Source organism: Dendroctonus ponderosae, unplaced genomic scaffold, assembly GCF_020466585.1.
Source record: "Dendroctonus ponderosae isolate FM_Combo_2020 unplaced genomic scaffold, Dpon_F_20191213v2 Dpon_F_20191213_1, whole genome shotgun sequence".
In the NCBI taxonomy this organism is placed as follows: Eukaryota; Metazoa; Arthropoda; class Insecta; order Coleoptera; family Curculionidae; genus Dendroctonus; species Dendroctonus ponderosae.
Genome location: NW_026017110.1, coordinates 4042679 through 4054778, shown reverse-complemented (window position 1 = coordinate 4054778; position 12100 = coordinate 4042679). Strand labels below are relative to the sequence as shown.

General features: G+C 35.5%; 2 protein-coding genes across 2 annotated transcripts in view; one reads left to right on the top strand and one right to left on the bottom strand.

Annotated features, from left to right (window-relative positions):
- The window catches only part of LOC109534564 (D-beta-hydroxybutyrate dehydrogenase, mitochondrial), a 64125-nt gene that overhangs the window by 22132 nt on the left and 29893 nt on the right, over positions 1-12100 (top strand). The gene's annotated exons all lie outside the window — the stretch shown is intronic.
- The window catches only part of LOC109535990 (titin), a gene marked incomplete in the record, with an annotated part of 72197 nt that overhangs the window by 50412 nt on the left and 9685 nt on the right, over positions 1-12100 (bottom strand). The window contains 2 exon segments of the mRNA XM_048670067.1: positions 11328-11463; positions 11522-11650. Coding sequence (XP_048526024.1) covers positions 11328-11463; positions 11522-11650 — 265 coding nt within the window.

Below are 12100 nucleotides of genomic sequence, written 5' to 3'. Positions count from 1 at the left end.
ATAGTGTTTTAAACACTGGAAAAGCAGAAAGGCAATACAAGCGGGCAAACACTTTAGCTATGATTGCTTCATTTCTCCTCCATTCTTCTTGTGATTTATTTAAAAAAGCAGGTGAATATTAGATTCAGATGAGACTCTGATCCTTCTGACAACAGAAGGACGGAAAATATTGAAGTCAATGTTAGCAGAAACTACAAAAAATTAAACATACGTAATATTTAAGAAGGCGGGCGTTTAGTGAATATGACAGATAATACCAAGATAAAACAGTAGCGAAAAAATAAATAAAATATTTGTTAACTGCCTGATATATCATTGGAAATTAAAAGGAGATCTAAAGAAAATTATAGTACACTCTCTTAAGAAAGTTATGGAGCAATATTGAAACCAATTACAAAAGCTCGACTAAAGCAGCAGAAGAAGTCATGCTAACACTGCAGAAATTTAAAATGACAGAAATACCATAATGTTTGAGTTAATATCATGACGACATCAGGATCGAATGGTAAAATAAAATTTAATAAACCCTTTGTCAGCAGAGTAAATTGTTCGACAGAGTTAAGTTTAAAATGAATAGAAAAGCCGAAGAAACTCATTTGTTAAACACTTTAGATATTTTCATAAATATCCCAAATTAGCATCGAATGGAAGCGAAAAGCTAATGAAGCTCTGATAACAAAAATAGACAGAAAAAATCACACCAGATTTCGAAAAGTAGGTCATATTTGAAGAATAAAGCTGAGTGAATATTATTTACCATTAAGATCGAAGTTTTGAAAATATTCAATAGAGACACAAAACTTATTAAAATCTTAGTGTAATGCTTCGAATTTATTTACAAGATTTGTTTTATTTTAAAAATCACAGGCAAGTATATTTCGCGACAGAGTCGAATAGTAGCGAGAAAAATCTAGAAATTCTGAAAGAAACAATGAAGAAATCAATAATACATAAAATGTTCTTAAGAATTTCTCATTTTTATGAAATTTGCTAAATGTATATGATATTCGGATTATGGTTAATTTGTTCCAATTGTTGCATACGTTTTATACAAGGCCAACAGAAAAAGACAGTAGTAGAAAGGGCAGCTAAAACTAGAAAATTTAAACGATTTATTTTCTTAAACCGTTAAAATAAATATTGTTTATTGAAAAAAATAGCGAATTAAGTAAAACTGCTGCATAATTATTAATTTTAAAAAAAGCATACCCATACATTAAGGAATTATTTGCAAGGACGAATCAAGATGGGAAAAACTGGTCAGGAGAGAAGAAAAGAGGACAGGGAATGAAAACGTAACCAATAGTTGTTCACATAGACAAGAAAAATATTGTCGAACACTAAATAAGTTCACCTAAACTCCAAATAATCGGAAAATAATTTTCCGTAAATTTAGAATCTAATTGAGACATAAATAATAGGCAGCATGTAACGGGATAATCTGTTTTTCACCTAAAAGATTTTTGGCGCATCTTTCATTTAAGTTGCATCCAAATTTCCTATCGAAACAAAATTTGTATTTTCTCACTGGCTACTTCTCATTATAAGACACGCTCTATTATTGTTTTTTTGGCAACTAAAAGGAAAATATAATTGATGGTTGCGAAAAACCCGAACTAATTTGTATTCAATTCCAAATCAAAATTCATTCCTGGGTTTCAGTCATTTATTGTCTTTATTTATCAATTAAAATACGTTTCGGTGTATTTTTCCCCCATCATCAGTTTTTACGTGTAGCGTTGTTGCTGCTTTAAGCCTTGGCATACATTTGGAGTATTCCAATGAATTCCAATACTCCAAATGTATACCATGATCTTTCCCTATATAATGCCTGAAAATATACCAGAAAGGGTTGTAGAATGTGGCAGTTTGTCATTGAATTGAAATTTTAAGATGATAAAAAATATTCGCATTATTGATGAATACGATGAATGGGCAAAATTTGAAGTTATTGAAGAGAATCAGATTACAATTTTGTGTAAGAGATGCTTAGATAATGATGATGGATAGAAACAAAAATCCAACACAAGACAACCACTTCAATACCACATGAATAAGAAACTCATAAGGAAAATACAGAAAAGTTAGGGCAAGGGAGACAGAAAAAGTACAATAATTCACTAGTTAGAAGAAACGTTAACCACAGACACGGATAAATCTACATGTAAAAGTCCCAACTCGATGCTTGAATGGGAAAAATGCAGTCAGGGTGATTCAATATTGGCATCATTCCTCTGGAGGTGTTGTCTGGCGGTGTTTTAGGAGTAGTAAAAAATAGTGAAATAAATTAATTATTATTAAAAACTGAGAAATAATGCAAAAAACCATATTAGATAAACGGCAACAATGTTTTTCAAGGTAATCTGCTTAATTAGCATTATGCAAATACCTGTTGCTTCGTAATTATTTAAAACTCCGGCATCCATGGAAGCAAAGAAGTGCCTGTGTAATCACCTTATCATGGACTCTTCTCGAGCAGCTTCTCGTATTCGGTTAATTAACTCCTGCTCAATGTATACCGGTGTTGAGTAATCCATAGGTTTAATGTGTATCAGACATACGTGGTAGGAGTGTATGCGTATTTATTTGGTGCCTGGGAAAGTGTCAGTTGTTGTGCAATGTTCTGAGTGCCCCTGAAAGGCTCTTCTGCATTTATGTCCAATACTTCGTCTTCTGTGTCTGGAACCCGAACATGTATTGTCGTCCACTATCTCCCGGGAGCCACTCTCCTCGACCATTGTTGGTGTGAGTTCTTTCAGCTTCTGCTGTTACTGTAGCATTTCCCCTGAACTAATCGCATAGCCGCAAATTCGTGAAAGAAAATTTTGAATCACCCTGTGTTTGTCATATGCGACTGACAAAATAATATTCAGAAGTAATGAATAACATTTAATTAAACAGAAGGGACAGAACAAGAACAATGAAGGACCATAATCGGGACAACATGAATTGGCTATAAATGACTATTATAACGATTAAGGCAATAATTCTCCGCTACCTTAGAGTATAAGATCAACGGAAACTCATAAAAAACCCAATTAGGAAGCAACTGCTTCTTCAGTCCGAATCAAATTAAAATAGCTCCCAACCAAGCCTTAACTCACACCTGCCGGTTCCCAAAAGGTGTTACAAACTACATCAAAGCCATTATTTTCTAGTTTAGGTCCTTATCAGCGTTCTGTATCGTTCAGGTCAACTGTTGGCCCGACTTTCTGTTCCTCGAGCACGTGCCACCATGACCGGCGAAGATTAATGGATTGATGCATCATGTTATGAGGCTCGGATGGTCAACGAATGAATAAACGCAAAATGTGTTTTGAGTTGAAAGTGCTCATCTTTGATTGGACGCCCAGCTGGGCTTGATTCAGGCAATTTGGGCAAGTGATATTGAGATTGCGCCGCTTCCGGGTTAATTCCCCATCACTGACGAAATGAAAAACACCTCATCCATATAAACCGAATTTGGCCTCCCATGAGTTTCGCGGGGAAACGCATCAATTGGGGGGTGTTTCCCATTACATTTCCTCCAAAACCCTTCAAGCTCGAGAATTATAATAATTCAATCGTGGAAACTAAAAATATAATCAGCCCGCTTCCTTCCCATCAGCAACGAAAGACAACACACGTCTCGGGATTCGGGCCCTAAAATGTTTTTCAATCACATCAGCGCCAATAAGGTCAGGCTTCAGCAAACAGGGTTTGATGCCCTTTCGCTTGATACACCCGAGAAGATAAAGCGGCACAAATCATGGGAAAATACGATCAACAAGTGTCGCACCGATAATAAAATAATACGATTGGACCCTCTCACAAAACCGGCTTGGGTTGTGGTGGTGATTCAAAGGGCGATTGAGGGCTAGAGACAAGTGATTACTGCCTGTTGCCCAATATGCATTTCATTCAGAGCCAAGGCTAAGAGGGATGTTTTCTTTGGAATCAACATGTACTTTTTATTATCCGGAATGGGCCTTTTTTACTGGCCCAATCTGAATAAATTAGTTGTTTGATGTGAAAGAGACCCAACAGATCATTACTGAAATGCCCTTAATGGCGATCAGCACGATGTTTGAGGCAAACAGTTGGTTGTTTTAACGTTATTTATGGAGGCTCAGTGTTATTTTGAGTCGGATCAGAAGCACTTGAAAAATGGAAGAAGACAAACGCCAAGTAATAAGGCAATTGCAATGTTGCACATGGAAAAGAAAAAAAAAGCGGTATGATTTTAGATTAAGAACTGACTATCCACTTGAAGCAATGACAAAAACCTACTTGGATTAATTGGAGTACCATAGAGCGACTACTAAGTAAAGCAAGCTTCACTCACTGTTTTCTGAGTCGGCCCAGAAACGTTTGAGCCAGAATGAAGCATCAGAAGAAGAAAAGCCAAGAAATTCAACATGATTTAAATGTTACCATCACAGTGTGTAAAGAAGCCCTAAATACTTGTTCTTTCAATGTGAAAAGCTGAACAAATTAACATAGTTTTCAAGTCAAATTATTTGCTAATTACAGCCGTCTGTCAAGCGCTGGTTTTACGTTGGTTCCAAAAGAGAATTGCTTAATTGAAATCAGGACTGTGATTTTTGGAGAATCATCCTTTATTTGGATTTAAATTAAATTTTGTCAATTTGCAATCTGCGCCTTTGTTTGACATCCCCCAACAAACTTTAGCCCTTCATCTGCATTCGTTTCCAGTCTGGCCATTTGTGCAAGACTGTTCAAAGTCGATTTGAGTCAATTTTTCCGTTTCAACTTTTCTGGATCTTCTTACTATATACTGCAGCACTTGTTTTTCCTTTAATCACCAATTTTTGAGTATTTATTGCGTGGCTGAGCTGCAAGAAGTATTAATACAAAATAACACCACATAAAAGTGAAAAATGTCTAAGAATGTTTCCATTTCCCAGCCAAAGTGGCATTACACGTGTGTGTATAAACTTGACTCTAGAGTAGCATAAAACGAGCGACGAAAACTTGGAAAAGCAATACGAATTTTCTCAGCTAAAAATAACCCAATCCAGACCTTGCAATTGATCTTTGAAAATAATGAACACCAATTAACAAAGAAAATCGATTGGAATTGAACTGTTAAAGACAAGAACGCTGTTTTTCATTCAATGTTCCGGACTAGTTCAAGACATCGAAACGGAGTGTTTTGCCTGGCTGCAATACCAGCAAAAACAGATCCAATCATGCACGAAATCAGGCACAAACCAGTTCCGACATGAAGGAAGTTCGAAACTGGCAAAGTCCCAAAGTATGCTTTAGTTGAACACAATGGCATTTCTTAGTCATGTGTCATAAATAGCAACAAAACACAACAAGGAACATTCGCGATATGTTTTTCCTTCGCGATTTAATTCAATCGAAAATTTCCACAATCTTTAAAAAGCAGGTTGACAGTTTAAAATGACATTGAAAGTCATAGTAAGCACAGTTATCTAGGCTATGGACGTTTTTTAACTTGACAATAGTTTACTTTTACTCAAGAATGTCAAAGTACAACTTTGATAGTTTTGAGTTAAATGTTAACCTACAACTGTCAACTTTGAAGTAATTTATGTGCAATTTTCTAAAATCGAATTGACTGAAATTCCACATGCAATGTGTTTTTCTGTAGAAGTTTAAACAACCCTTTGAATTTGTTACGCCATCCGTGCAAACACGGGGAAAATCGATAAAAACAGGACAACTTCTCGACAGTGGGGTTTATTGAAGTAAACAGGATTTAAATTTAATGCAGGTGATGTAAGACGTGCTTGGTAGTGAGGTTTTGACTGCTGTAGGCGATATTACCCCAGTATCTCCCTTCTCGGTCGACAGTGAAAGCGAACGACGATGTTTATGCATTTTCGTGTTACTTCATTTATTTTACGTATAAGGAGGGATTGGTAAAGAGGTGCAAAGCGAAAGCAGTCTTACTCTTGTAAAGTGACGATTTATTTACGTCGGTAACATCTAATTATAGTACAAGGCGGCCGGATAATATTCTAAACTGATTCTAGAAGCCGAGTTTTACGTGAACCACTTTGTAAAATTACTTTCTGCTATATAAACTAGTCGGTTCAGTAACTTTAACGTCTATTTAACTTTTTAGCAATTGTTAATCTATGGAAAACGGAAAGTTTTCGCGAAATTGACTTAGACAAAACCATCAGATCTGTGGAACGATTAAATGATTTGTGAGTTTATTAGACAAGGCAAATACCTGATGCATCTTTCAGGGAAAATAATAGCTTGTAAACTGTTTAGCAGAAAATCGATTTATTTTTTACGACTTTCAAAGAAACTATACTCTCATTTAGTGTGGAATTAGCACAGCCATTCTTTGCAGACTACTTATAAGATATAAGAAGGTTCATTCTACCGGTCCTTGCCTATTTTTCTAAGTGTTTTGCTTGACTTTCAGCGTTCAAATTTCTCAAAAAACCAAACCAAATCGGTTCAATATCAAAAGAGGATGCACCAGATGGTTCTTGTATCGCGAATTTCAATTATTTTACTTGCCATTACTAAATAGGTGTATTAGGTCAAATTAGCCGGCTCGATCACCCGATCTAACAACTTCAGACTTTATTTATGTAGCCATATCTGAGAGATAAATAGCTAATAACACTTCTGCCGCTACTTATGATAGCACTAGAGAAATAATTGTTTTCAGCAATCAGTGTTTTTTGGTGATCAAAGAAGAAAACATTAATTACTAATAATTGCTTCCATACTTGCTTGTGTGAGAATTTATTCTTGCTCATAATAACTCGTTTCTTTTGGACATAAAACCGGCCTCCAATGTTGCATGAAAACTGTTGGTCTAAAAAAGCCAACGGTTTTGATTTATGTTGAAGAAATTATTTGAAAATCTTACCTTTAGTTGAAAAAGGAGATCTTTTACTGAAACGCAAATTTACTGAATGATCGACAGTACAGAAAAAGTAAAGTAAAAATTATCCGAAACACCAAGATTGGCGCCACAGTTTTACTTTTGTGCTTGCGAATGGAAAACCCGAAATTGACAATATGCAAATAAGTAGGTACTTATTATAATTTTTTGATAGGCAAATAATCGAAACAAACTTGCTGTTCTACGTTGGCTGGGCGGCATGAAATCAAGTTTTCTGGACCTATATAAGTACATAAAAATGTAAAATCACTTAAAAAACCACAAATTGCAAGCAATAGTCCTGAAGTTTATCTCTTAAAATGTACAAATAAGTAGTTTATCGACAAACCTACACTTTGACTCCACACAGTTTTTATATTCAAATGTTAATTAATATTTACTAAAAACCAGCGAAAAAGTAAATAACTCTTCTTCCAAAAGAAACACACACATTTTGGTTTGGTTTCCATATAAGGAAGGATCCTGGATAAATCGAAGCATATTTAAAATGTAAGGCTTCTAATAATGGAGCTAAACCTGCTAGAATTTGCAAAAATTGCGATTATTATTTGAAATGAAGAAATAATTAAAAGCCCGACATCGTGCAATCTTGGTTAGTGTCGAGAAACGAGTGAAAAATGATCGCAAAATAAAACTTTAGACGCACATAAAATGAAAATATTAAATAAAATATTTGAACTTGGATTGAGAGCATCGTTTTGAATATTTCAGGGTCTCAAGCTTTAAAATCCATTAAAAGTAAGCTTGCTTATCTGAAGACACGACACAAAAAATATAAACAATATTAAACCTCATCTAATATTGTTTACCAGGCAACATCTGAATTGGACAAACTTCATTTAACCGTATGTGTAACCGTTAACTATTGAAAGTTAAGAATAGTCATAAAGTCATAAAAACCTGGTTGCACTATAACAAAATCATAATAAATCAATAATCATCATAAAAATTCATTGATACATTGAAGTACAAATTGGTTTGACTTCAGGTCGGTTGATATTATAAAGGTTTAAGTATGTTAAAAATGAGTAAACTTGTTAGGACAGTAGGGTGTAGCCTTGTTGAAATTATTAGTTACAAAAATTTTAGTAAATTGTGAATAATCTTTTATAATAAACATATTAAAGGCAAACAATTATTATAGTTTTGTCTTGCATTTTAATAAAAGCACCAAAGCTGTTGAAATATAACAACATTTTTGTTGTTAATCATAATATTTATACATTACTGAATTGTTTTACTAGCTTTTTTGTTATTTTATTCAAATTCGCGTTGGTTAATTTTAATTTGAAAATCTTGTATTTCTGCTAGTCCATCTGCTCGCATAGAAAACTTTTTAATATGTTTCTTGCGTTTTTGATCTATTTTTTCTGTATGGGTGATCTTATATGTTTCGAGATTCATTTAGCTGTCTGCATTCTTTTCTGTTTATTTGTTCTGACATTTTTAATAATTTTTATTTTCATTTCAATAGCTTTAGAGTATTTTCTGATTCATAAATAAACTACTAATCCAAAGTTTGTGGATCGTTTTTTCTATCTTTGTCTAATTCATATATACAGGGTGTCCCGTAAGCACATGATCAAAAGGGCACTGTGATATTATTTGAAGCCAAAGAAGACGATCTGACCTAATTTTTATTAAGAAAAAATGTCTGGCAACTCTGCTATTGATGGTCAAAGTTCTTCAAAAAAAATATCTTTTTTGAAATATCGAGAGAATGGTCCGAAATTTTTGGTGAAACTCGCAGTGAATTTGTTCGTATGTAAGACTCATATTTTGATAAAACAATCGAGTTCAGCCGTTTTGGACAAGTGATGAATTCTTGAGTGTCGTGGTACAAAAACTACCAGAACTTTTTATTTGGTTTATGGAATCAACTAATTTTCTTTGGATGATGCACTAATGATTTATTCACAATTTTGTGCTCTTTGTAAAATCTTGTTGCGTTAAAAATATGTCTGTTTTCTTGTCACTTAACAATGGCTTAAGACATTAACTGCAATAGGCGCCGCGGAAACGCGTAAGCTTTCACGCAAGTTGTCTTCGCAAAACCCTAATATTTTGACCATGTCGGTCACTTCTTCATTAGAAAAGGTCATTCGAAACGAAGAAAAAGAGCACAAAATGAAATCAACTCATTTTTTTTCGGTTGATGCACTAATCATTTATTCACAATTTTGTGCTCTTTTTCTTCGTTTCGAATGACCTTTTCTAATGAAGAAGTGACCGACATGGTCAAAGTATTAGGGTTTTGCGAAGACAACTTGCGTGAAAGCGTACGCGTTTCCGCGGAGCATATTTGCAGTTAATGTCCAACATTGTTAAGTGGCAGAAAACAGACATATTTTTTTGCGCAAAAACTGTTAATGCTACAAGATTTTACAAAGAGCACAAAATTGGGAATAAATGATTAGTGCATCAACCGAAAAAAATGAGTTGATTTCATCCACCAAATAAAACGTTCTGGTAGTTTTTGTACCACGACACTCAAGAATTCACCACTTGTCTGAAACGGATAAACTCGATTGTTTCATCAAAATATGAGTCTTATATACGAACAAATTCACAGCTAGTTTCACTAAAATACATCGTACCATTCTCCCGATATTTCAAAAAATAAAAATTTTTGGAGAACTTTCACCATCAATAGCAGAGGAGCCCACATTTCTTGTTAATTTAAATGGTTGTTTAAAAATTAATAATTAATAATTAATTAATTTATCGTTAATAAAAATTAGGTCAGATCGTCTTTTGATGCAAAGAATATCGCAGTGGTTTGATCATGTGCTTACGGGACACCCTGTATCTATCGTTATTTCCCACGTAAATTAGGATCAAACAGCATAATTAATACATTAATTCGATTGGCATTTACCAGCGAATTTATCAGCAAGTGAATGAATCGACCCTAAGTCTCAGTTACGCTAACGGCAATCGAATTTATTGCTGATTCTTGTAGGCAATTTGGCCTATTTAAGGTCGGTTTGGTCATTTTCAGATAAACCTGCTGGTAATGAAATCTGACGGATAACAAGACAATAATAAGGAAAAGCGAACATTCACCAGCGGCCAAATAAAACCGGCTTATCTACCGCTAATCTGATAGAAAAAAATATCTTCTAGTAGATAGGCCTGATATCTGGTTTATTGGTATGGAACCAATCGAAAGCTATAGTACAAGAACTGGGACAAAAAAAAACTAAAACACGACAGAGAATTTAAGTGACGGTTTTCCCTAAGTAAATAAAGTGTTGAATTCATCTTCATACCTCATCTTTAAAGTATTCTGCTTTATATTTGTGCCAGATTGAGCAATAACAGTTATAGGTAAACTCTTTAAGGCTTTTCTTTCTTTCTTTTGCTTTTGTTTCCATGTTCTCGCGTGAGTCGTTTAATTTTCTCTAATCTTAGATTGTCTGTTGACTAATGGTTCAACTTAGAAGGCCCTTAGAGGCCAATTTTTGGATTGAAAATTGTTTGTCAATTGAGCCCTAATTTGCAAAATTTTCGCCGTTCTCTTCAATTGAGCCGCTCCAACCTTCATACCAAAAATGCCGCCAACATTGTCAACAGGACGCAACGGTTTAAAAACATGAAAAAATCGCGTTGTCATTATTTGCGCGAACGACATTGGAACGCATTTAATTTTTTTATCGTTTCGACGAAATTCAACTAGCCATCGCAATAAATTAAGCATCAAGCGCGTTTGCGAAAAATGTTGATATGTTTTTCTTTATGCCTTTGGCTTTGGAAAGAACTTAATATTTATATGGCTTGCCTTTGATCGCTTGAGCTGTGCCCTTACAGATCATTCCGAGCAGGTTGCTTTAGAAACTGGGAAAAACTCCACTTTCACTAGGAAACACATGTTTAGTTTAGTTCTCGAAGGATTAGCTTATTAAGGTCACCGAAGGTAAAACACTGCACTCCTATATGAAAATCCTGCTATAACGCGCCGGCCATTCGAAACTACGTCGTTGTGGGGTCGGCGAACAATAAAAATACGTCATCCTGACTAGATAGATGATGGCAGCAGTAAGAAGTGTTCCTGGATCGGATTGTCACCCGAATAAATTAGGCCTCGACTTTAAACTGAAGGAATTTATTTAAACTAGAACAGACACGTGGTAAATCCGCCGCGACAACCTAACTTGAATCGGTAAACAACTGACGCAGGAGCGGGAACAGCAAGGTGCCGATATCCACATGGATTTCTCTGGAAAGACCGGAACGCCACGTTCCAGACGGACGCAACCGGGAAGTCTCTCTTGCTCCCTAACACGGATCGGCTCTCTTTCGGTTGCGCATGATGTCGCGGTTTATGATTCATAAGGACACGACGGATTTCCATCTAATGCTCTGTCTGACTCATGCAACTTATTCGCCCGATTTTTCGCGCAAAAAAACAGTTAAAAACACTCACCATGAACGTATCCAGCGGGCGACTCTCCCGATGGCGGAGCCCCTGGAGGGTAGCCTGGAGGAGGGTGATGTGGTGAAGTGAAAGCACTTCCAGACGGATGCTGAAGTCGGGGAGAGGATCCCATTTGTGCGATCGGCTAAAGAAAGAAAATGATTGAAGACTTTTTTGAGGAAATTAATGGTATTTTTACACACTTGACATGGCATTCCTGGATGGCCACCCAAAGGGTTGTGGATGCCGGGTCCGGGTGGCGGCTGCATGTTGGAGAGAGCGTCCAATGGAGTGTAGGACTTTGAGGAAGTCGACTGTGCATCCGATTGGGCCTGCATTGAGAAACAAATACGTTGATAGATAAACGAAGCTAGTCATTCATAAATCCCCATCTGTTTGGGTTTTTGGGATAGGAAATTTTTTATTTGGACTTAACTACTCATAGTAAATCGGGTTCACCTGTTGTTGCAACTAGCTTCTCTTGAAACCAATTATTGCTTAACAAAAATTACCTCCCGTTCTAAAACACCATGTAAAGTGGAAAAAGTTATTGTGTTTGGAACACAAGCAAATGTAACGAAGAAATTACCCAAAGTTTATAAACAATGAGCAGGTTTAGCAATTCTGCTTTTAGAACCTTTAACTTTTTGAACTTTTCCATACGAATTTGAATTAAAATACAAGAACGACGGTTCAATACACAACAACGAATTCTCATTGTGAAAAATTATTATCAAAGTGTGTACAATTGTGGGCCATCGGAATTCTCCAACTGAAGCCAC